The sequence below is a fragment of the Dicentrarchus labrax genome, unplaced genomic scaffold (genome assembly GCF_905237075.1).
Source record: "Dicentrarchus labrax unplaced genomic scaffold, dlabrax2021, whole genome shotgun sequence".
Classification (NCBI taxonomy): Eukaryota; Metazoa; Chordata; class Actinopteri; family Moronidae; genus Dicentrarchus; species Dicentrarchus labrax.
Genome location: NW_026136713.1, coordinates 4656510 through 4683720, shown reverse-complemented (window position 1 = coordinate 4683720; position 27211 = coordinate 4656510). Strand labels below are relative to the sequence as shown.

The 27211-nt window shown below is 41.4% G+C and overlaps 1 protein-coding gene across 1 annotated transcript; it reads right to left on the bottom strand.

Annotated features, from left to right (window-relative positions):
• Window positions 1-435: 435 nt before the first annotated feature.
• Window positions 436-27211, bottom strand: wu:fb13g09 (ATP-binding cassette sub-family C member 5). Its single transcript, XM_051420389.1, has 29 exons — window positions 26902-27211; window positions 24162-24350; window positions 23511-23666; window positions 19601-19748; window positions 18404-18637; window positions 17877-18050; window positions 17064-17211; window positions 15736-15884; window positions 15310-15417; window positions 14295-14648; window positions 14127-14198; window positions 13824-13948; window positions 13647-13719; window positions 13275-13478; window positions 12840-12965; window positions 12412-12523; window positions 12112-12296; window positions 11604-11750; window positions 10486-10615; window positions 9960-10113; window positions 6083-6211; window positions 5703-5889; window positions 5364-5453; window positions 4718-4910; window positions 4444-4603; window positions 3627-3705; window positions 3405-3518; window positions 2856-3020; window positions 436-1972 (listed from the first exon to the last, which is right to left on the bottom strand). Exons 2-29 carry the CDS (start codon window positions 24338-24340, stop codon window positions 1880-1882), a joined length of 4188 nt encoding a protein of 1395 aa, XP_051276349.1. The 5' UTR covers window positions 24341-24350; window positions 26902-27211; the 3' UTR covers window positions 436-1879.

Genomic DNA, 27211 nt, shown 5'->3' with positions numbered 1-27211 from the left:
TCTGCAGAAGAGTCTTAAAACAGAGTTATTGTCGTTAGGGAGTGCAAGGATGGCAGTGTTATCAGAGTATTTGATGTATGGGGTGATTGTCATTGGTGCAGTAGAGGGTAAATTGAAAAGGGGCTCAGGACACAACCTTGTGGGGCTCTGGTGTTGGTGATGATAGTAGTAGAGGATGTTACATAAAACAGTGTACCCAGTGGATGAGAAGTGGAGGGACACTAAGTTGGTGGAGTTGGAGATAATATAAACTTGCGTTATCATTTTCCACATATGTATGTGTTATTTGAGTAAAAATGAAAATGAAAATGTCATAACTCAATTTATTTTTATTTAAAGTTTTAATACCTTGAAATACAGCCAACAACATTCATATAATCAATACAGCAAAAGGTTGCTGCATTTACTTAAAGAAGGAAAAAAAACTCAAAACAATAAGCTTCCTCCCTTTTTTATTAAATAGTTATGTATTCAAACCAGGATACAACTTAAATTAAATGTCAAATAGTTTTTCCTTTTTCATTTGAAAATGTTCATAGAATGCCCATACAAGTATTTGAAAATGCAAGTTGGATTATTGCATTTTAATTTTAACTTAAACAACACACACACACGTGGAAAATTATAATGCTATTATTGAATTAAATTTTCAAGTTTACATTATTATTTTAATATATTCCCTTATAGGCTTCCATACATTGATGTGTAAAATCAGTGGAGGTCCCCTTTAACATGTAAAATATCACAGCATCCTCATATAAAAAATACTTTTTATTAAAAAACGCAACTCTTAATGATAAAAATCAAACGTTTACAAAAAAATATTCCAACATTAAAATCTCGAGTGTACAAAGGCAATCTTGAAAATGCATTAATGCAATAGAAAGATATTGCACTCTTCATGATTGTTCAGCACATACTTGATTATAAGGCAGAAGTTTACAATCCCCAGCTTTATGAAAACACATTTAAAGACACATTCTGATGTTGATCAATTTCAACTTTGCTGCACATTGCATACTGTACTGTACCATGGTTCATAACCTTAACTGCAACTGTAAATGTAATTGGTTCAATACCAGATTTACCTTGCAGGTAAACCGTTACCATGAGTGTAAAAAAGTGCAGATTTTAAACTCCAGCATTTTGATTTAGAGGAAACACTAGCTCATTTCAAAACACGGTACCTGCATGCAGTCTAAAAAAAGCCTGCTTACGTGGCTAACTCCATTATATGACCTGAAAATGTTGACAGCTCTAGGCACATATTGCATCTGCAATAATTTACTGAAATTACTGCGTTATAACATTGAACTAGATGCACAGAACATAAAGAAACATAAAACATTAAACATTTTGAGCATGTTTTATACAGTACCTACTAGGAATGGGTAATAGGTGATGTTTTAAGATATACTGCAGTGAATAATGAATACTAACTAACAAATTCTTAACAGTAAATTCTTGCACTGTGAGGTCATAGTTATGAAAATAAAATGACTAAAACTAATGGAGTCTCACTGATTAGCTGGCCTCCAGAGGAAAAAGAAGCACTGCATGTCCTTCCATGTGTCCACATGAAATATAAAGTGCTACTGTCAGAGTCATTGCTCTGATTCACTTGTAGTTAATTATTTGGCCTACAGGAAACAACCCTTGTGACACGACAGCAAGGAGCAGTCGGATCTTCAGAAATGTGGTCCCTGGGTCTTTGGTTTTGAAAATAAACAGACACTGTGAAAACATAGCAGCCATCGCAGAGCCTCTGTATTTCTTATACCATGGCAGGAGTTAATTATGTTTTTTTGTGCAATTCAGGTATTCCACTGAATATTCTGCTGTGTCACTGATCATATTGAAAGTACAGCCCCAGCATCTTTTATCTGCTTTGGTTTTCTGATGCTTCTATCATGGCTCTGAATCTTGAGTTTTCATCTGCCAGCAAGACAGCAGGACTGTCAAACTCCAAAATCTATGAGAACAAAAAGGATAAAATGGTGATCAGTAGCATATAAAATCAGAGGTCCTACTTGCTCATTCCATGAACTTGTGTAGAGAACAAAAATCAAGGCATATTATTTTCTCTAAGAATATTGGAAGCTATTTCCCACAGGCAGTGTATGAAAAGAATTTTAATGTCTGGAAAATATTGTCCTCAGCCAGTCTTGTTACGCTTTGCTGTATGACACAAATTTCTGTAACCAGTGATAATTGATTACTAAAAAGCTCTCAGCTGTTGACACTCAAATGTTGATGCTGCTGACTTTTCCTGTAATTTCTGCTATATAGGATATCTTACAGGAGATCAGAGATTATATTCAAAATCAAAATCTTGAAATGTCATGGCTAAATGGAAAAAATATTTGCTATGCAATGCAATCTGTATTATTTAGGGATGTCTAATAATAATAAAATAATTTAACTTCATTAATCGCTGTGTAGAAACCTTTCATTGGCATCCAACTGGAGGCGAGGCCTGAGAACTTGGTTATGTGGTTACAGTGGCAACAAATTAGGGGTGAATTCACACCATGAATCTTGTCTTTCCTGAAGCATCTATCATGATTCACCCACCCCTCGAGACTGACTGATGAATCCTTAGAGAGATAAACTCAAACTTATTAACAGGGTTACAAGGTGACACTGAAACTGGTCATCATTCGCTTGTGCCTCATGTTTACTACTTAGACATCAGCTCGAGCACAGGACCACCTAAGTAAAATGTGCACTGCCTTATCCAATCCATCACCTCAAAGGGACCAATTCACACAGTAAATCAGGGGTGTTTCAACTTGGGAATGAGTTTCAAACAAGGAGCTGAATTGTGCAATCACTCATGTTGCCTTTATACACACCTGGCCGTTGTCCAGGACCATGACCCTGCTGCAGCTCATCACTGTGTTGAGACGGTGGGCGATGATGAGGGTTGTGCAGCTGCCAAACGCAGAGCGAATGGTCTCCTGGATGAGACGATCTGTCTCAGTGTCGATGGCTGCAGTTGCCTCGTCCAATATAAGAATCTAAAAAAAACAACAGAAATAACACAAAATATTGAAGACAAGACAATAGACAGCAAACAGGAGATATGGTGGGTTTAGTGCTTGTGCTTGCTGTGTAAAATTTAAAAATATATAATATTATTAGCACAAAATAAGATTAGGAAAAACATCACACTATATGATGCTCATGCCTACATCATGCTCGCATGGTGCAGTCCCAGTGCACACCACTAGGTGACAGTGTTATCCCATGCAGAGTCACATGCACAATGGCTATTCTGTGATATTGGGAGGTTCTGTTTTTGATAATAAACTGAGGAGAATCTCTTACTTGAGCTGCTATCATCACCAATGCCAAACCATGTTCCTCATGTAAATGTGAATGCAGTATTACACAATCAGCACCTTGCTGTTACGCAGCAGGGCTCTGGCCACACAGAGTAGCTGCCGTTCTCCCACTGAGAAGTTCTCTCCGTTCTCCGTCACCTCTGAGTGGAGCGAATGAGGCAGCTGGCTGACCTGAGGAAAGTCATACAGAAGTATGAGGATATATATTAGAGGCTTATTCTATTAACGTAATGCACAATTTGGCATAATGCGACAGAGTTTAACCATCTTGTCACTTACCATCTCTTTAACGTGTGTCTTCTCAAGAGCTTCCCATATCTGAGAATCAGAGAATTGATCCCACGGGTCTAAATTGGTCCTATCAGGGGAAAAAAAAGACATGATTATTAACTGGATTAAACATGATGACAATTTCACATTAAGACAAGAGGTACTGCTATATACTGCAGATACTACACTCCTACCCCGCAGCTGACCAAGGTCAATTCTCACCTGAATCTGAGGTAATTGGCATCCATAAAGAACCTGACAGCTGGTTTTTATATGCTGATGTTTTATTTTTAAATCAGTCTTGCCTGTCAAATTTAGCGTCTGTTCTTTCATTTCTCACTACCTAGCAGCACTTTTATTTTCTGTTATGATTTCCCTCTGGTGTGGCTTACATTCACACCAACGGACACTGCCCGGACCACTGCTGGGCCCACACAGAGCAAACAGTATCTAGTTCAACTTAAGAATCTTAAGAAAACCATTTTCAGGCAACAAGTGGGAGATCACAGGCATAGATGTACAATATATTCAGAACAAAAAAACACGAATTGTAGGCAATATGACTGAAGGCACATCAACAGAGAACTATATGGAAGGAAGTATTACACATATGTGAACACTTGTGACAGACGCCAGGTTTGACCACAATGTTGCACCACTAGACACTAAGGGAATTTCCATTAGAGCGGCTGTTTAAGAGCACATTATGGTTATGGGGTAGGTGCTTCTTATTCATTCCCTCTGCTCTGCTTTTGAAATTCTGTAAAGCCAGAACAATGCATAAGTAACAAAGCTTGTTAATACAAGTAATTATCATTTGGATTACCTGACTGTCCCAATGAAGAGCACTGGCTCTTGAGGAATGATGGCTAGCTTGCTTCGCAGGTCATCCAGACCAATCTGTGCGATATCGATTCCGTCAATGATAATAGAGCCTCTCGTCAGCTCCACAAGTCTGAACAGAGCCACACCCAGGGAGGACTTTCCTGCAAATACGTACAGAAAAGCATGAAGCAATGTCTGCACACGTTGAAAAGGAGATTTAAAAAGAAGCCAAAAATGCGTGCTGGCTGGGAAACCGAAAGGGTCGCTTCTTATACCTGATCCTGTGCGTCCCACAATGCCGATGGTCTCTTCAGGCAGGATGTTGAAGGACAGATTCTTGAGCACAAGTGGCAGATCATCACGATAACGCATCTCCACATCCTGGAAGGTGATCTTTCCCTGCTGAGGCCAGGAGGGGGCAGGAGCGGCTGCCTCAGGACTTTCCCGGGGTGCTTCACTCTCCAGACACTGAGATAAGAAACGGTGATGGTATCTGGTATTAATCTCTGCAGAGGTGCAAGCCCCCTAACTGATTTGTAGTGATTTTCACCCTATGAGCCTTTCTTTGCACTTGAGACAGAAAAGAAAAAAGTTGAGTTGCTACTCGTATCTTCGCGGTTTGATGGCTGTTGTGTGAAACAAGCCCTGTCATGTGTTCTGAAATGTGTGTTAAGATCTCACACTGGGTTTCTATCTCCTTCCTGCTGAGTTGCTTATCACACATATACAATCACATGCACACAACAAAATACACACATGTCTGGACATACCAACTGCCCTCAATTCAACTTCTCTGTTGTACAGGGCTGGTCTGCATCTGATGGTGTGATTCTAGACCGTGTCCCAGTCTATGTGACCATGTACAGTGTGTCTGAGTGCCACATAATCCACCTTCCTCCCTGTGCTAATCAATGTTCTTACCTTTATGTAATGATTGATCCTCTCAACTGATGTAAAGCGAGCTTCAGTCTCTGTGAGCAGCCGCACCGTAAACTGAAATAAGCCGGTCAGCTGGAGGTGAGAGAAAAGTACAGAGAGGAGGAAGGTTAGTGATTAACACATTCATTAGTATGAAACACTTTTTAATTTTTGTATTTACATTTACAGCAACACATTCTATTAGAAACAGAGGAGGCTTTACTTTGCCACATTTCTAATCCTGTCTGGAGCTTCAAACTACTCTCTTATCAACCTTTTAGATTACTATGGCTGCCAGAGTCTCCATACATGCTGTGTTACTACATGTGTTTGTTTACACACCTGCACTGCGTACGATATGGCCAGACCAGCATAGGCTGGAGGTATCTGATTGTGCATGAAGACAATGAGAAGTGCTACAGCAGTGATAAGAGAGATGCTGATGAGGTCCAGGCGGACAGCCAGCCAACGCATAGCGCAACTGAAGAGGTAGTTGGTGGCCTGGTTGGTGTCCAGCAATTCCTGATATCTGAAAAAAAGAAATAAACCCATTTCAGCCCAAGCAAAGGCAGCACTCCAAAACTCACTTGCTGAGGGAATTTTCTGGTATGAGGTTTGGTATATATATATATTACCGAGGAGTAAACTGAAAACTACGATGCGAGATAAGATGGAATTAAAGTTTAATGATCTCCATCTCAGACAGACACCATCATACACACCTTTGGAGGAAGTCGTGCCCTCTTCCATAGGCGTGGATGGTGGAGAGTCCCTGAAGACTGCTGGTGATGTGAGAGGTGAATGGTGATTGGCTGATGTTCTCCAGACGCTTCAGCTCGCGAATCAGAACCCTGGAAAGAGAGAAAGATAATCTTACAGATAAACGTCCTTCTGTAGGAATTTAATTTATATAAGCAATATCAATATTTTGTCATTAAAAATTATTAAATGCAGATGTTTACAGAAAGTTAATATTTAAACCTATAGCTGTTTTCCTGCTGTCTGTAACTCATAGGTGCTATTTTGTCCAATTATTTTCCAAGCAGTTTAATTAGTTTTTTAAGTAAAGAAAGTTATACTGTCTTAAAATATCCATTCTTGTTTACAGGCAGATATAAACTAACTCCAGAAATGCACCACAACTTAAGTATTGTTTTGATTTGTAACCCTTAGTGGTTGTGAAAATCCTAATTAGGCAAGTTTGCAGCGCTACAGAACTGAAAAGCTTCCACTCAGGTTTGCCTCATTTGAATGAAAAAGAGTATTGTGTGCAAAAAGGCTCCGGCATGTGAGGAGCAAATATTTCAAATAATTTACATTATATCAAAGAATACACTTTTCTAAAAACACTTTAGAAAAGAGACCACATTTTAAAATCCTGCATGAAGTATACAGTAAACCTTTGTGAAGGTTATTTGCTCTGTTTTTTTAAGATCGAAAACATGTCACATTCTGGTCAAACTTATATTGATATTTATTTAGCAAGATCTTGAAAAGAGCACAGACATTACACATGAATACGGACCACACCACTTAAGCATGAAGGAATGCAAAGTGCAGCAGCTCTAATGATGCAATTGTGTGGCAGACAGGTAATGATGACATGGTGGACGGAGAGGGACGCGATGCGTGACACGGCCCCCCGTTTTCCTGACAGCGCTGCGGTCGTTTGCCACTATCTGATGCATGTGCAATATTATGAGCACCGTCGCACACAGGAGGCCATACAATCGGCAGCCAGAGAGACACCAGACTCGCCTTCCACGTGGTAGTGTGAGTGAGAGAGGTTTATTGACAAAGGCGACGTGTCTTTCTACTTTTAGACACCGAGACAGAATGGATGGCGCATGTGAATTACAAGTCTCCCATGAATCATTTGGTTTTCTCATAAAAGGCTGGAAGAGAGACGGAAAGAACATGACACTTCCTCGCTTCGAGCCTGTGATCCAGACAAACAAGTTTATGCCCTGGGCAGTTTTCATTTCAGAATTCAATAAAGGCTGCTTTAGATGTGGGTAATTTCAATGGGAGATCCAGTTTGACGTAACATCCATACATATCCTGCGATGTCGTGACTTTGTAAGATACAGTATTTAATTATTTGTTGCCAGGGGTGATTACTACCGTTTGGGCATCTTTCTGGTTCTTGTGCGCTTAAATACTCAAAGTTCAACATTAATTCCACTTGAATTGCCTACTTATCAAGTGTCTCTTACAAGATAAATAATAAATAACACGTGTCAGATATTTTATAATAAATCGATCCCTCAAGAGACTAACTGGTATAAGATCTGATCAAATAAATCAAGAATTCCAGTTTATGTGGTGACAGACATCAAGTGATTCATTTCCACAGAAGAAGAGGGGCAGTTGTTTGTGACGCGTGAGCAGGGAGACAGCTCAGCTGTGAACCTAAAGCAATCAATGTAATTAAATTCCCCTCCCCAAACTCAGCTTTATCATACAAATATGACTTCACATCAAAATGATCATGCACATAATTTTATATTTGAAATGACTGAATATGATGTGACGCTACACATCACATACTGTAAATGTGTATAATGACATTCATCATTTTTTGTACTTTCTGACTTTACACCAACACAAAAATAACACAGAGTCATGTTTTTCTTCATTTCTCAGATAGAGGAAATAACAATATACTGTGGTTATTTCCAAAGATACTAGCATGCTGTTGTTCCCCTCAGTGGCTGCACCTTTATTACACAATTGCTGTAAAACCGTAAATAATGACTGAAGCAGAGTCATCAGATCATCCAAGGTGCAACATTTACCACAAAACAGAAGCTGTTCAAAATTAAATCAATGACTGATAATCCTTTCAACCCTTCAGTAATCTTGTGTTACATTTTACTCATTAGAATAAGTTTGTATCACCTAATGCATAATCACTCTGGCTTGGTTTGTTTCAGAGTGTAATGTAGCCCATGCCCTGCCTTTATAATACAGATGGAAAGCTCATTGTAACTGGTAGCATTTTTTGTGCATGAGACCTGTTCGGTTTAACTTTTAATCAAATGTCTTCTTGTAAAGTATACAATGGTTGTGTATGATAAAAAAACTAATGAAAGAGAATAAACACCAAATTTTGCAGCTCTACAGAGTTTTCTAGCCCGTCTTTTTTAATCAGCGCTTCTTCAGCCCAACATTTACTGTGTGGTTCAGTCCCATCAACCCCTTTTGTAGCAGAAGTAAAAATACAAAGCCAAACCCAATGTAGACTACCTGCCCTGAAACACACAGTAGACAGACAAAGCTAGCGATTAACTGGTTAGGGAAGCAGCTTAAGGCCTAGCTACTTTGGTAGGACTTGGTGGGGAACTGAGCTAAATGTTTAATTTACTGCTTTCAGTTTCCAGGTGGCCAGAAACATGGCTATTAATCTGATTTGCTGATAAGGCTCCCTCACAATTCTCTGCCACAGCTGTCATGACATGTGAATTATGACATGCAGTAAAGCACTGAGCATTTAAAAAATGAGAAAAATCTAACATCGGACAGTTTAACAATGAGAGAACAAACACTCCTTTAAGACAGGCTGTGGAAATACACTGGTATGTATACAGTACTTTGATGTATCCTCTTCCAACAAGGAGAATGAGTGGAGGTTGAATCTGTGTATTACATGATGGTTCTTAAAACATACGACAAGGGGTTTTTAACTGGTTATGAAACAGTCTCTACTTAATACTTAAGCCTTTATATAACCTACATGAACAAACAAGACAATCCGTGAGAAGACTGATTTCTATAAAGGTGTTCTTAATGCCTGCCACAATAACTACATAGTTGGATTCCTGCCAGAATCAACACAAAATTAAAGGTTCTTGTAGGTCCATTAAAGTGAGAGCAGAGGTAAATATACGCCGGTACGGTATGTACCACTAAGAGATTCAGTGCCGGTATACAGTACAGAGAACAGGAGACAGCAGCTGTCTGCCAAAACCCACATACAGTAACCCGTTACTACCACATTTTCAATAATAAAACACTAGCTGCTAACACTGCTAACATTAGGTCAACATAAACAACAGTTTTCTTATGAATTGCCTTTAAATTGTTCCAGTGTGTTTGTGCACAGACCTGTGGATTTTTAAACTGTACTGAAGGGAACAACGCATACTTTATGATTACTGCTTTCAGTCATTTCAAACATTTTAATGCGTGTTAGTAAAGCCACTGCAGCAAATATCATTAATATCTAAGCAGTAAAATTAAAAACTGTAGTTATAAACTTAATAGGACAGAAGAAACTCTCCCGAGGGAAATTAAACATTCAGCTTCTGAAGTAACTGTTTTAGACAGCTCTGATAAAGTTCAGGATTTATCAGGAGGACGACGGCTGCTCTTCTCCAAACTATCTCTCTGTGTGAACTTGGACTGTGTATGTGTAGAAGAACACAAAGCAGTCATAAACATTTGTACATGGTATATGGAGCTACCCCTGTACCCCTGACCACAGTGTTACTGGTAACAGATTGCTCGCAGGGAGATGAAGTGAAATGTGCACACAATCAGTTTGGATCCCAGGCTCAATGCCAACAACGACAGCAACAGGAGTGATGAGAGTCTGACCTGGACACACGGTTGACAATGCAGAGGAAGGCTCCCAGTGGCAGGATGGAGATCAGGAACCAGGGGAAGACAATGCCCACCATCCCCAAGCAAAACAGCACCAGGGTCAGGTTCTGCAGCAGCATTTCAGCTTGCATGGTGAGACGCACATCAACTTTGGAGAGACACATTACACAGTGTTACATGGTGTTCGATCTATCTACCTCTCTCTATATGTGGAGAAAACTTTGTCTTTGTGTCCCCCTGAGTGGATTTTAGTGGGGTTTTTTTCAAAAAAGAGAGAAAGAGACACAGAGGGGTACACAAAAAAACAAAACCAAACATCCTAAACAGAAGCAACCCACAAATCAACATGTCAAGCAAAGACGTCAGTGAAGTGGATAACAGAAAGCCACTCCCTCAGGCAAAAAACTCCATGTGAAATCACACTGTGTCTTGGCACTACACCTTGTCAACCAGGGTGACTTCACTGACTGAAAGCTCTCTTAGGAGAAAGGTCTCCCAGTCAAGACAAATCAAGCCTCACCCTCATCCATGTCTCTGGAGAATCGGGTCAGGATACGACCTAGAGGTGTTGTATCAAAAAAGTGCATGGGGCTGAGGAGGAGCCGGCGGAACAGCTTGTCGTGGAGTGCGGAGGCAGCCTTCACCGTACACTGTCAACACAAACAACAGCCGTGCTTGAACATGAGACCTGACACATGTAAACAAACAACTTTAAGAAGCATACGGAAAGAATCACAGCTTGGGTAAACAGACAGTCGGAAAGAAATCGCCTGTCAATGTGCTCAGCCTCAAACGCTAAGACACACAATGGATAAAATACAGCGGCACTCATATGTTGCCTGCAGAGTAACAAATGCTACCTCTACATATGCTAAGCATGTGCACCGTGGTAGGTCGTTTTTTTTTTCCCCCTCGCACAAGGCCAGCTGTCAAATCTTTATTTATAATGAGTTTCTGGGAGGCTGACATAAAGGTCCTGACCTAATGAGCAAGAGACATTTCAACAATTGGACAGAAATTACATGTGGCAGCAGAGAACAAATTAATTCTATTAATGGAATATGCAACACTCCCAAAGATCTCATCACAGCTAGGGGTAAAAAAAGATTAGCCATCTTTGAAAAATTAGCAATTTCAAGTGGCACACATTAACGTGGGGACCTAACCTCTGCAAAGCAATGTCAGCATGGGTTAGCTTGAAAAAGAGGACGCACACCCGAAGGGGCAGTGACATCCACGCGCACACATCCTTCCTTTCTCTCTGCCTCTTCGTCTCTCTTACACACACACACACACACACACACACACACACACACACACACACACACACACACACACACACACACACACACACACACACATAAACACACATATGCAGTCGTCTCAAAGCTGTGAGACATGGCAGTGGACAGATAAATGGATTTGGCCCACAGGCACTTTCAATTATAGCACTGGAACCATGAGACCATGAACAAATGACAATAAAGACAATTATGCAGGGGCACTACTTAACTGTACACCACTAATGTATCAGCTTTTCATATTCATTTCAAACACCACTATTGTTTTTAAAGTTTATCAGTGAGTGAGTGGACAAAGCATGTGACAGAATGGGGGGAAGGAGGGGGGGGGGCTTACCTTCACAAACACCAGCCCTCTCATGGTCTTCAGCAATAAAGCAGCTCCCATTGACATGACGTAAACAGTTGAATAATACTGAATGTGAGGGTTGAGTCTCATGCTGTTGCCCGCCATCGTTTCATTCACCAAGATCAATGATGTGTTCTGAAGGCAGAAAAAAAACACTTCATTTTTCGCAATGTAGGAATTTAGCCTCTGATGAAATTGAGGAAAGTGCATAAAAGTGTATGAAAATTAGTCAGTTCAATGATGTTTACTATTCCAAGCACATTTCTCAATAGCAGCCACCGCCTGCTTTGCTGCACATCTGTTTCTTCACTGCTCGTGCTTGTTTTTAATTAAGTTTACCGTGGTGCCGTTACTTTTTTAATCATGCACATTCAGATTAATTCTCACTCGGCTCCCACAACTCACAGAAGAATAGCAGTTATTTTTCTTCTGGGAGCCAAATGCACAGTAAAATGTGGTGTCTATTATAATTAAGCGGGATCGTCTCCAAACTCACCCCACTGCCCTGCCTGATCCAGTAGCTCAGCCACCAGTTACTGAAGGCTATGCTGCCAGTGGTGGAGAGGAAGAGGAAGATGTTGATGATTAAGACTATCGGACCTCCTGCTGCTTTGATATAGGCACCATACACAGACCAGTCGACTGCACCGGAGCCTTTCTCCTCGGCTTTCATCAGTTGTTCTACATAAAGGATGCAAGAAAGAAAACAAGTTATTTGTGAACCATTCTCAAGGACAAATAAGCATTAAGCGTTAAATTCTACACATGGAGCATGAAAAATGGCAGGGTCTCACACCTGCTTTCTTGCTTTCCACCCTTGGTTCAACCTTGGCAATATCCACACCACTGTCAGCCTTCTCTGCACCTGCCTTCTGCTGTTTGTTTTTTAAATTCTCTTTCACCAGATTCTGAGAGACACAAAGGTAGGAAAAGAAAGTACATTTTGAAACATGCCATGGTCACAAATCACAGCAGCCGTAACAACACCCTGCAAGTCATTTAAACAGAGATATCGGTGACAGGGTCTTTAGCAGCTCACCAGTAAATCAATGCACATATAAATAATGAAAGGGCATGTATGCATTAACATTTCCCAGCTATTGGGTCTGCCTTTCTGGGCTTATGAATTATTCAGCTTGTACTGTTCAATGTTTTTGTGTAGCAGGGGCAAAGATCCCTTATTCAAAAGAGCTGGCCTGGTGCCTCATGTGCCCCTGGCCTTACCTCCTGTTGCATGCTGTTGAATAGGGTGGCATAGTCACGCTCTTTACCCATGAGCTGGGCATGGGTGCCAAACTCGGCAATCTGCCCATCCTTCATCAGAACAACGTAGTCACACTCAGACAGGTACTAAAAAATAAAAAGATATAAAACAAAGGCAAAAAAGGATTACAGGAAATTAAATTTCAAGGATTTTTATGTTTCAGACACTTTGCAGACATTTGCTTTAAACTTTAATGAGCTAATCAAGGTCGCTTTTTATAACTACCCCCTTCAGGTCAACAAAGAAGCAAACACTGAGATTGAGGGACAAAAGGGCATATTTTCACAGTGCTGAAACTACTAAAATATAAATTAGTTATTTTGAATGCTTTGGGGAAAATTACATGTTCTGAAAGAAAATGTGGTATTATAAGAAATTCACAGACGATCCCTCACCTGCAGCTGATGGGTCACAAAGAGCACCGTCTTGCCTTTGGCAATGCCCCTGATAGCTTTATGGAAGACATGGGACCCCACACAAGCATCAACAGCGCTGAGAGGGTCATCCAGGAGAAGTATGGGACGTTCACTGTAGAGAGCACGTGCCAGGCTAACTCTCTGACGTTGCCCTCCACTCAGGTTGGCTCCTCTCTCTCCAATCTAGAAAAGAAAAGAAAAAAAAGGTCCATTAAACTCTTCTCTTGTTGTGGTTGCACTGAATTGCAAACAGTTACATAAACTAAAAGTGCTGCACATGCCAATTCAGCACTGACTAAGTAAAGAAAGAACTAAAAAATCTTATTCATGAGAAGTAGATCCTACAGATACCTCAGTCATGTCTCCATATGGGAGCTCTGCAAGATCTTGAAGAAGACAGCAGGCTTCCAGGACAACATTATATCTGATGAGGAAACGATGATGGGAAAAAAATATTAAATTAGCGATAAACCTTACATTTTATAGCTTTTGTTCTTCATATCATCATCATACAGTAGTTGATCTTACTTGTTTTGGTCATACTCATTTCCAAATAGTATGTTCTCCTTCAGTGAGTGATTGAGGATCCAGGCTTGTTGTGATACATATGCGAAGCCACCACTGACAGCCACATTACCCTCTAGCAGGGTCATCTGCAACACAAAAACAGAAGGTTGAAAGCAGAGGAAACGTTCCTTTTCAGGTTGTAGGCCTTTACTTTCTACTGTATGAGAATAAAAGAGCTGCCTTGTTGCTGTTAGTCAGGTCTGTGCTGTCTGAAGAGGAAACTTGAACTGAGGTAATCTTGTTAAACATCCAGTTAAATCTCACCTGTCCTAGTAGAGCAGACAGAAGAGAGCTCTTTCCGCTACCGACACCACCACAGATTCCAACCAGCGAACCCTAGAAAGGGAAGGAAACAGTGGCATGAAGCAGGCAAGGTTTGGCCACCTCCTTAAATAAAAAATGTCCATTTAATGTATATCATTGTGCTGTTACCTTCTTAATGCGCAGGTCAATGCGGTGCAGGGTCTTGTGCAGCGGAGGTCGTATGCTTTGAGTGGAGGAGATGGTGCTTTGCGGGCTCTCCTGCTCCATATTTGTTAGGAGACTTTGTGCGTTGGGACCTTCCTTGTTGTTTCCTTTGCCATCCTCTGTGGAAATGTACAGGCTAAGCTTCTCCCTGCGCAGCACGCGTTTCATCCCTCCTCGCTTCTTGGGAGGCGGGTTAGGTTTTGCAACTGGAGAGCGTGCCTTTTCCCATGCCAGTGTGGCATCCTGAAATTCGACTGCATTGCTAGTATCCTCCATTGTGACCAAAACAACCTCTCTGTCATCCATCATAAAGAGCCTCTGTGGAGACAGACACAATGGGTTACTTTATGGAACATTTCATTTTGACAAAATGTCAAAATAAATGTAAAAAAACAAGCTCAAAGTTCCTGTCTTTGCTTGAGTTAAAGCAAATGTGGTTTAACATACTTGAGGTTGTGCCATGCCATGACAGCAGTAGCAATACATTACTCAACCTCATGCTGAAGGTACAGTCTGACATCTTCTTGAGTACTTCATTACTTTGTGGACTGCTTTAGTGTGAAAACGCCTCAAGCATTTCGGTGCGTCTTTGGCAGTAACGCTTGCTTATCTAACACTAGCTAGCACTGTGAAACAATCTTTCACTAACATGTGACTTTTACCATGTCTTAGGAATACAGTATGTTAAAAATGTCAGGGTGTGGTGTGGGTCGACATGTTCTGAGCATCAACAGCAGCACCTTTTTATTGGTTCGGAGCCCAAAAAAACCTGCTGACATGGTATGTATGTCAAGTCTCTCAATGTCGTTTAGTCGGTTATATACACATACCTATATATTTTGTGTACAGTTTTGTATATGGATTGCTTTGACAATGTTGGGATTCCTTTTATGAGTCAAAACACAAACTGTGTCTTAAATATCATGCATATCAGCTGTCTTTAATTTGGATGACTGGGGGGGTTGACTATATTTCTCACCTGAAATCTTGTCACTGCAACAGCACCTTCTGACAGTGACCTCACAGCCAGTGGTGTGACTTTGAGGGAAAAGGTCATGGAGTTGAAAACTGCAACCACAGTGAAGGCCTGAGGTGGGATGTGTAGAGATGGAAATGGTTATTCGAAAGTTTTTTTTTTTTTTTTTACCTGGGGCTACACCTGACTTTAAAATCTATAAATGCTCATAATGGCTAGGGACTTGTCACATCAGCTTTAGTTGCAAATTGGATAATTATCCACTTGGACAGATGCAACAAACCAAGGGGGGTGCTCCAGGAAATAGAATTTTATGCTGATTTGATAGTTAGCAAAAACATATTCCAAGCATGTTTCCAGTGAACACAGATGAATCCAAAATGGAAATATGCAGTGAACATGGTGACTACAGGTTCCTGTATTAAATACCTCAGCTGCAGTAAGGTCATAGCCCAAAGCCATATGTAGGGTGAAAGTGCACGCGCTCGCTATAACCACGACAATGGGAGCCACACCCACTGTGAGGCTCTGGACGACCCCAGCTCTCTCCAGTATGCCCCTCTCTTCTGATCGCACCTCTGTGGAGGAGATAAGAGAGAGACAGAGTGAGATACATGATAAAAAGGCAAAGACGAGCAGAAAGAGAGAGAAAATAAAGTAAGGGTTGAGTGACTCCCAAAGGGTTCTCCAGTGAACATTCAATCAACAACACCATAAGAGTCACTAACACACAGCGAGTGGACAGAAATAGATACAAGAGGGAGGACAAGGGCCCCACATCCATACATGGTATGAAAGGGGCTTCAAAACCTGCTGAACCTTGATAACTGTCCAAGTGTAATGCCCAAATCCTGCCCCCCTACTCCATGTTTGTATCTCCTAAATGCACATGCTAGCTGCTTTGTTCACCCAGTTCATTGGGTGCAAACACTGGAACAAAAAGCTTGTGCATCTTTAATTCAGCCCTGACAGCACTGTGCGTGAAATAAAAGAACTCCCTCCTCCTGGTACATGTTATTCTCCATGGGATTCGCTTTGGATGTTATGCATGTTTCTGCGTGGATTACAAAGCAAAAGTCACACACCCCAGGCAAAAACACTGTGATCATCTATTTAACAACAATAGTAATTGAAGGGAATGACACTAACTCTTCAGACTCATTGGCCATTAAGTTGAATGCCAATTAATTATGATTATAATAGGTAATCAAAGGACAGCAGTGAAAACGAGCCCCACCTGACTAATTTGGAGCATGATTAAAAGGGGAAAATGATCCTTATCCACAACCTAAAGTAAGGGCCTCATGAGAAAAGTCCATCACTAATTCATGGATAAGTAGAGCAGCCTTGACAGTCATTCAAGGTATCATAAGGGCCCAAACACCTTTCAAATTAACCTTGAAGCCAAGGAATTCAAACCAGCCTTGATTATAGAGGATGGCACAGGGAACGACTTAAAAGGAGCAAGCTAATGAAAATGGATTTAGGGTCAGGGTTATCTTGCAAGTTCACAAGGAGGATAAGTCTAATTTCAGGTGATAAACTGACTTATTAGTTACTCATTTGCAACAGTGACAGGTGTTCAAATGAGGTGACCCTTTATTCTGAGTGAGTTGGGAATAAAAAGCATAATAAAAGAACTAAATAGCTTAAGCATAAGCATAAGTTTGCATCCGTAGGAAACTACCTGGTCCTAACGGCAAACAGCAGTGTATTATGATATCGCTGAGTCATTTTGGAACCTGTCAGTCACTCACTGTGAATATTCTGTGCAAAGGCATCTTCCCAACAGTACATCTTGATGAACTTTATGCAGCCCAAGATCTCGTTCATCAGCCTCACGCGCCGGTCAGTCACCGTCACACACTTCTTGCGGAAATACGCCGTCAGCCTCGATGCAAGCATCTGTCCAGACAGGAACAGAGGAAATGATGACAAGAGAAATAAGTGGCAGGGGAGGAAATGAAAGCAGACACAATCACATTAGCTGTGCTGCAGGGCTGTCCAGGGGACTGGAGTGATAAATGCCTTTCACATCAATACCAGGGTCTCCGGCTGTCAGGCTCCAGCTTAGACTGAGTGTAATTTGAAAATAACAGCTACAAAGTTGACAGGAGATTGATAGCAAAAGAATTATGATGCTTTTAAAAAGTGCTGTTTGTAGTCTTCGACAGCCTGAATTAACGCAAATATTCTAAAGTGATGAGTACTTATGTCTTCTATTAAGCAAATTTAAAAAAGTTGCAGCGCAGCAAATAATGAGTCAACAATAAAGCAACAACTCAACTCAAACTTTTTGAAACTGTTGTAATTAAATTGCTTGTCACTGCTATAATGAGTGTGATCATTACTTGGTATAAGTTTTATAAAAGTCTGTAATGAAAACTTCGTTCTGCTGCTGCCAACAATTTACACAATATTAAAAACACTGGCTGTCTTTGTGTGTCTATTCTAATTTGTGTGCTTGTAACAAATCCTATCCTTTACTTTGTCTATTTCTTTGTAACAGCAACATTGAGCAAAAGCTTCAAAACGTTTCACTGTTACAGATGTTACAGCTAAAGTCGTACCATGGTTGGGTAGAAGAGGATGAAAACAGCCGACCCCACCAGAGCAGTGGGGCCCAGAAAGTACGCAGTGTACGACAGACCCAGCAATCCCACAAGGGGCCCCCCCGCCAGCAGGCAGCCCATTGACACTGCTTCATACAGCCGCTGGCCGTCACTGGAGCAGATGTTGATCAGCTAGGAAGAGAGACAGCGATTTACATCACAAATTACATTAAAACCATACAATGAACTAAATCTTCCAGCAAGACATACTGAAATTTTACTATCTAGACTATAAAAGCTATTTTACAAATACAGTTATCCTTATTCCCACGTTTACTTGTTGGACAGTGATTCCTCTTAAGCTGTGTAATGACTAATCTTGGAAAGCCTCCCTTCCCTAAGGCTATGGGATTTGTTGAGATCTAAGCAGGAATGGTGTAAGAGCAGAAATTAAATCCATCTCAATCATCTGCATGTGGTGCCCCACAGCGAGGGATGATTTAGCTAATTTGGAGATGAGTCCCCTCCAGGGTTAGATCACCTACCTCGCCTGGGCCAATGTCTTTAGTGCTGCGTAGGCGGAGAATCTTGTTGAAGGCAAACGTAAGAGCTGCCCCACGGAGGCGTGATGCGGTGCGGTAGTTGACGGCCCACATGAGTGCCAGAGACCAGGAGCGCATCAGCTCCATGAGGAAGATACCGGCTACCAGAGACAGGCCGTACGGCACGTAGCTCTCTGAGCTCTGGGAGTACTCCAGCAGAGCTCGAACCAAGAGAGCCTGGGGACCAACAGGGAGAAAGTGAACAGAGTGGAAAAAAAGGTGAAAGAGACAGTGGGGAAATAGTAACAGAAGAAAAATGAGCAGAAAACAGTGTAGACAATAAGCAGGAACATGGAGGGGATGAAATGGGACAGTAGAAAGTGGAGAAAAAGATCAAGGAGATGGAGAGGGTACAATTTAGGAAATGCCATAGATAGAGATAAGCAGGGACCATTATGAAAAGGCAAAAATATGATAAGAAGATGAAAGAGAATATTTTAAATCAACAGATTAGAGATCATATGAGCATAATAAGCATACAAAACAGTAAAGAAGACCTGACGTGAACATGAGAAGACCAAATTTTGTATTGAGTCAAATATGAAAAATAAGATAAATTACAGAGACAATATATACAACATGGCTTTGTTAGTGTACTAAATAAATCAGTCAGGAATGTGAGACACATGCGTCATTGTGTAAGAACTAAATCCAGTTAATGCTATTAGTTGCAAGTAGTAGCAAGCACATAGCGTACACATAACATCACATTACAATAAACTGTTTAGAGCCTGAGGAACAATTGGACCGACTCAATAATATCATACAGTAGGAATTCCAAACATAATTACCCTTTATTTTAAGGTGATTATTTTAAATTTCTGACAACGAATGGTTTTAGTGGAAAATCTAAAGCCAAAAGTGTGGCAGATAAATAAAAACCCAACAACATATTTCTGGACCAAAGCGTGACTGGGTACAAACCAGCTAATCTATGGTATTAATATGGGTTTCAATATCTAAGGCTTTGTAATCTCCCAGTATGGTTTCATTTCAATTTCCAGACCAGCGTGAAATGGGATAAAGTGATTTTCAGAAAATACACCCGGACTTGGGACTCCACGCCAGCGAACATGCTGAAAGGCATATTAGCCGAATCAGCAGAATATAAAGGGAAATGAGGATTTGGATAGTACTCACAGGCCCAACGAAGCCTGCCACCATTGTGAGGAGGAGGGAGAAGATAGCCACTAGCATGCGGGTTTGGCAGAACCTCCAGAAGACTCTTGTCAGGGAGGCCCCCTCTCGCCCTCGTCTTTTCAGCTCATCGTGCCACAAAGTTTCCAGCCTGGAACCAGAAATCAGGAGCACAGATTGATGACGCGCTACAGGAAGTCACAACTCAGCCAAACAACATTACATTGAACGGAATTTACTGACTGATGAGTCAAAACAATTAGTCAAACTAATTTTCCCAACTTGCACCGCTCTGGCACGTGAACGCTAGGCAAAGTGCTGAATTAACTGTATGTAAAAGCTGGCATTTTTGAAGGGCAAAATTATCATAAGTGAAAGAATACTTTATGTATTATTATTTTTCTTTAAATTATGTTGATTAAAAACTGCAGAATTGCGGTTCCAATTTATCAGATTGACTGAATGCACAATGGGGGATATAAACTGTGTGGCAGCCAATCGTGGCAGTTGAAAATCACAAAAAAGCAGCTAAACTGATAATAATGTAAAGGTGACCTACAATGAATGATCCATCACATAATTACACTAGAAAAGGTACTACTAAACATGCTAAAGATGTGCTAATGTACTTTTATTGCAGGATAATGCCCCTTTAAGACGGTAAAATATCGTGTTGGCCAAATGCATCATTGCTAATGACTCTATAAAGCAGCAGCACAGCAGCTGCAGAAAGTAATTTACGCCCTAATGACTTTATTAAAAACGTATCAGAGACAGACAGAACATTAAACCAACTACACTCTCACACAGACTGATAATTACTACTTGAAGTCAAATGGTGTTGAATCTAAGAAATTACAATTAATTGCAGCCCAATAACAGCATAGAGCACAGCTTGAGTCACTGGAAACAAGACTTCTATGTGAGAATCCCATCAATTGATCAAGCAGTGAACCCTACGCAATGTAAAAAAAAAAAGAGATTTCTTTTCATATTAACATATACATATGTTATGGTAAATATGACTACATCCAAAGTCACGTGTATTTATAGGTTTGATCATCAAAATTAACATAATTTCCAAGATTTGAAAAATCCATGCACATAAATGGAGATGTGAGCACCGGGGCAACAGTGTGGGCTCCAAAGGAAGAATGATTTGCTTTTAAACATGGCTGAAATCGTCTCAGTTTGCCAGATGGCAAGCGAAGCTGATGTTTCGAGAGAGTGTTGGCCAGGACATCGCATTCAAGATTCGCACCTCACTGAGCACTAACAAGTGTCAACTCTCCCAGGGTGCTTTTTCCCATTCCCCCTTTCGCTATCATTTCTGCTTTGCATCGGGTTGCATAACTGTTCTTGCTATGTAAACACAAAATAAAGACTTCCCGTCTCCAGCGACTCTGCAGCGCTCATGCACACCATCACCCACCCGTGCCAGTGTGATAGCTTTTCATGTTCATTTGCTGCTTCCTCTCTATGTGCTCTTTAAAAACCCACAAAGCAGCAGCAGCACTAAACCTTCAGGCCCTGAGCCACAGCCTTTAAACAGAACAGGCCATTTACAACACACACAGTTATCACCAGATACAAGAGTGTACTTCCTCAAATAGTCACCCTCCTCTATATTGCCAAGTCATGGCACCATGACTTGACAGCATGTGAGTGATGGAAAAAACACTGGTTTTCTTTTCGGCGAGTGGTAAAAACAAGAGGCCTCAGACAACCTCTAATAACCTTAGTCTAAGTCCTAATTGTCCATTCATTCAATCAGTGCACTTGTACAAGGCATTTCTCAAGCTGTATTTGGCAGGCAAACAGTGACTTTTATCTCTTGGTCTGCTCCAGCTGAACTCCAGTCAATGACAGCTAATGAATGTGACAGGGAGACACAGTACATCGCAGGTAGAGGAGTTAATGACATAACCACACAAGTCAGGCACTAACTCTCACTGTAATCTCTAATCCCTGCTATTCTTAGCAGCCTCCCATCCTAGCACATGTTCCTGTGTTGGTAAAGAAAGACTGGATGTTCATCCAGGAAGTGTCACTGCACAGGCTGAGCACATACAGCACAAATCATGTACAGCTGTTTACATGGCAGGGAGTTACATATCTATACTGAGCCTTGCACCTGTTTTCCTCTGAATGTCTGCAGGTTATCAGTGTGTGGCTGTGTGAGAATAGTGTGACCACATGCATCTTGCTCACATGCAGGGCAGGGAAAGCAAAGAAGGTTTCTCAATATTTGTTCAAAAAAGAAAAACAATCCCAGTGACCCTACAGTGTGAGAGTGAAGCAGAGTGATGTAGATCTGTTCACCTGAATACACCCTGATACAACAAGCGCCACTGGGTACTTGAAACAAAACACATGAGTTTTTCACCTTACGGCTCATTCTTTGTAACATATTTTGTGTCTACGTGACAAAAAAGGATTTAATTTGCAAGATTATAACACCATTTTGACTTTGATGTAATATTAAAGCAGGCAGGCACACAAAATCTTTCAATGACACAGCAATTAATTTCCTCCAAGGATGAATTACCAACCAGGCAAAGCAGGCAACTGCCCAGGGACCGAAGAAGTCACAGGTTCAGTGGATGTTAATTAGTATTTGATTATTTGCAAATCAGGGCAGGTAAGGGAATATGTACCACTTGTGTTCAATATTAACTAAAGCAAGTACTTTAGTATTAGCTAATCTGAGAGACCTTGTAGAGTTGCCCTGTTTTATCAAGTTAACACAAACTGACTGACACACAGAAAACCTGGGACGAGGTAGCATTCCACCATATGAATGCTAGCTGATCTCTGTGTGTCTTGAGCATATAATGAAGATGCCATGGGCAGTCTGCTGTTTGCACTGTACATAAAGCATAAGGCTGGCAATATTCTATACTTTTCTTCATGTCAACAAATTGCACAAAAACTTTACACTACGTCAGTCTGTCTCTCAGTAATTTTTGCCTTCTCCTTGCATACGCATACTGGACATAAATCTTAAAAAACGATATACTTGTGTTTTTTTTTAAAGACTTAGCCGTTTCTAAATATGGTATGCAGTATCATCAGACTTATCCTAAAGAGGAACTACACACTAAATAATTCCTTTTCACTGCACACATAACCACAATTATTAATGATAACAGCTTTTTTCGGCTCAAAAACTTCTTTATTCAGAGCTTAAAAAAGGAATTTAGGGCCTATGAACAGCAACCTTAACCACAATAAACAGCATGGCTATGGCTATGTGCTGACACTCCTCCACACACACACACACACACACACACACACACACACACACACACACACACACACACACACACACACACACACACACACACACACACACACACACACACAGGAGAGCCTTTTGTTGGGGAGCTGCAAGCCAATTTACAACATGGGTACCCACCTAGTGACTCTTTCAAAGGGCCATAAATGTGCTTCTAGTGACTGTCTAAGCTCCACCAGACTCCCTGTTATTCCAGCAGAGATACAGAGAGTCTGACAGTAGCTTCTCCGGCTGGTTAGCTCTGACTCCCGACTAGTACGTCACTGTCCATGCTAGACTGTGCGGTGGTCAGTCAGTGTCACCCGTGTCCCCTGACCCTCTGCATTACACACTACAAAGCCTCAAGGTTAAAGTTGTTGCTTCCTCACTCCTGTGTTGCATTTTTAGAATATGCCATAGAGGCAGAATTTGAATGGGATGAGGCAACAGGGTTTTTGACAACTCACAAATTACACCTACGTGGTATAACCTCACCTTTAGACAAACCCTTTTCTGGCACATCTTACCCCAACTGCAATTTTCTGAGAATACTGTGTTTCAGCATCAAATATAGTGTTCTGACCACTGCAGGTCACTTTCATCAGGCAGACCTCAGCAGTGCCACAGTTACCTCACCTTTGGCAGTTGAAGTCAGAGGCTTCGTGGCAAGACAGTCCCCACACATCATCTATGGACAAGCTGGACGCCTTGTAGGCCTTCAGTGCCAGTGGGGAGAGCCAGTGCAGAGTCATAAATGAGAAGAGGCCGGCGTTATCGACTGGGTGCTGGTGTCTGGAATAGAGAAGAAGACGTGAAAATGGGCGAGATGTCTAAAAGTACAGGCGTACACAAAGGTGTTATGTTGGGGGAGCAGGCCCACATAGGCTACTGAGAAAGAAGCGGCGCCTTTGCTTGGCAGAGTCGACGAAAGGTGAATCATGCCCGCAGTGTTTGAACAGTAATTTGCACGCTCTTCACAGAAATCTGAGAGAGCAGCGAAAAAAGAAAAAAAAGTTCAGGGGCAGTTTATCAGTCGGCACATGTTCAAACACGGCGCTGTCTGTCGCTGGGGGATAAGTTTCCACCCGTTATCATGGCCTCCTGCTACTGCCAGCATGTCAGGCAGCAAACATAACAAATTTGAACTTTTGTGTCTATGTATGTCTTTAAATGGGTGTCTGTCTGTCAATGTGCCTGCCTGCAAACTGTCTGCATGTCTTTATGTACACCTTTATCTGGCTCACTGTCAGTTAGTCGCCACATGAACTTAAATAAAATGTTGTTTACTTGTGAGTTATCCTGAAGGGCTTTAAAAGCTGCAGGCTCTGCCGGTAGCGGCCTCGTCTCTTTGGCCCCCTCTCCACTGATGCATCTGCTTCTTCTTCCTCTAGCTCTGGAAGCGGTTGCGGGGAGGACAGAGGCAGGCCCTCCACCCGCCCAGCTGCTTCTAGGGCATCAGAGAACATGGCAGACCCTCTGGGGAGAGAACAGCAAAACACTGTTAATCACAAATACATTTCAGATTAGTGACAACTGCCTGCAAACATGTAACTGCAGATATTTAACCATTGGTACCTCATAATGCCACCGCAGAAAAAAGTTCTAAATCCAACTTCCAACAAGTCTGGTTTTAAGAAGCAATGAACAACAGGCTTGTTATTAGTGTCTGAAAGAGCTCTCAGATCTAATAATGTTTGATTACGTCAGAGATCTGATCCGATGTAAACGCTGAAAATGAGGGATGCACTACACTAGTAATGATTTTCATTACTGACTCATCTGTCTTTACCTCCGTCAAGGACCATTTGTACATTCTTTGTTTGTCTGTCAGTAAGGAAATAGGCAGTAGCCCGACTTGAATGAAACACGGTGGAAGGGTGTAGCATGGGACAAGGAAGAAACCATTCAATTTTGGAATCAGATACATTATTCATTTTTCACTTTCCTCAACGTTGCAAGACAGGTCAAATGTAACTCCTGTGATTAAGTGAATGACGTGTCTACACATTCAACAAAACATAACAGCCACCTCTATTACCATTACTGTAGAAACAAAACACCTTGGCGAAGATCTGCGAGTGCCCTGGTAGTTAATTATTAATTTGGTCTGAAGAATGCCCATCAACATTTCCAAGGGGCTCAAGATGATGTTTTGTTCAACCAACTGTCCAAAAACCAGATATTTATTTTGTTTATATAAGACAAACAAATTCTATACATTAAGGGAGCTGGAACCAATGAATTTTTGCCAGTTTTACTTAAACAATTATTTCACAGATTATTCTATGATCAGAATGGTGGCTGATTAATTATCTGTCAGTTGACTAATCAATTAATTGTTTAAGCACTGCGGAAAGTATTAAACATCCGTTGCAACCATCTGTTGCACTAGTGCGATATACAGTAGACTACAGTTTATTTTTTTCTTCAAGAAAAACACTTCCAAGCTGAAATTTTAGCTTAATTCTCAGTGGGAAAAGGAAGAATAAAACACAGCAGTCTGCCTGTTCTGTCTTCCTTTAACCGAGAGAACTATTAGAGAAGAGCTGTGTTTTGCTGAATCACCCTCTGAGACGCAGATAGACTTGAGAAATCACCTTGTTCAGGGGTCACGGCCTCTCACTGGCATACAACTAAAGTGCTTATCTATTTAAGGACGACCTGCCAGCAGGCCCCGGGAGCTGGAGGGCAGACATCTGAGCTGCCGGTGTGTCCGTACACTGTCACTGATCCCTTCTATGGCAAAGCCCCGTGACAAGGTCAGCCAGACTCTGTGAGCGGGTGCAGACTGACTGTCCAGAGAACGTGGTCAATTATGAGATTCAATACAGATGACACAGCGGGGGCACAAACAGAGCCCCATCACAGAAACTGATACAATAAGTTCTGCTAGGAAAACACCGCAACACATAGTCCCTGTGTATGTAAGAGTTTGATGGGAACCAAATGCAGGGGTTGAGCATGAAAGCATGAAAAGAGGTTTTTGTTTCCTCCTGCAGCCCTCGGTGTCTATATCATGTGAAGTTTGTCATATGGCTGTGAACTTTTCAGAGCGTTCTATACAGTCAAGAACTGTATATCCCCCATACAAAGAACTGCCTAAATACAATAAACCAGGGTGATACTGATACATAAGGGACTTTTCCTTATTTACCAAAGAGGAGGGGGTGGATAAGGTGTGACTTTTCTTATTATTGTGACCCTCCCTAGAATTACAAATATATCTCCTTGAGCTTTTTCCGAGTGACTGGGGGAAAATACATGACCCTCCGTCCACCATAAATAACCATATCTTATTATATTCACATCATAGGTAGGTAGTATTAGCTGACCTCTCAACCATTAAGTTTAACAGCAAACCGTGCTCCTTAAACCTCTGTGCTCTGATCCCCCTTCCCACCGAAAACTACCAGCCCCAACGTACTGTGTCCTCTCCTACAGTACTTAAATCCTTACTTTTGACATTCCCAGCTCTGAAACAAAAATATGAAGCTAACCTTAAGGGTCCAGCCAATGCAACAGCACAGAGGGAGTGAGGGACCTGCAGAACAGGTTTGGACTGGTTCAGCAAAACATCAGAAAACAAACCGCAAACAACGCTGAACTGTTGTGGACCGTATATAGAGCAACGAACATAGAACAAAGACAAAGAAAACCAACCTAGATATTAGGGCAGTTAATCAGTACAGTTACTGTGCACATAGACCCATATCAGCAAAGGTAAACTAAGTAGATGCCAAAGAAGTGTTGTTTCACCTACACTTTTAGTTGACCTTATGCATCAAACATGCCACAAAGATAATCAATAATCAAGGGGCTACATGACCATCACCTTCAAAAAGTGTCATTTAACTTCTTGGTCTTCACTTTCAAACTACTTTAGGTAGAAATATTGGCTGGTTAGTTGATCAACTATAACTTTCAATTTGTCTCCTCATCATGACACCACTACAATCATCACCAGCAGCTGGGTTGTAGTGCTGTAGTGCGAGTGTAACAGACAGGTTGTCATTCACAGTACACTTACATTCAAGTCGGCCTTGCTCGGGTCACCTCAGCAGCAGCACAGATCTCAGATCTCAGATCTTGTGTTTATGAGCAGGAAACGCAGATGAGGATCCAGCTGACCATGTTGTCTCTCTCTGGAACTTCTGTCTTACAACTACACAGACACATCTTCTCCGGCTGCGGACCGGGGCTCAGATGAAAACATGGGCAGGAACCACGGTGAACTTAACGACTCACGTGTCAACAGTACGTGCTGCTCCCTCCCGGCGGTGACCGAGGCTCCGGCTCTCCGTCACACGGAGCCCTGCAGGGAGAGGAATTCCCGATAT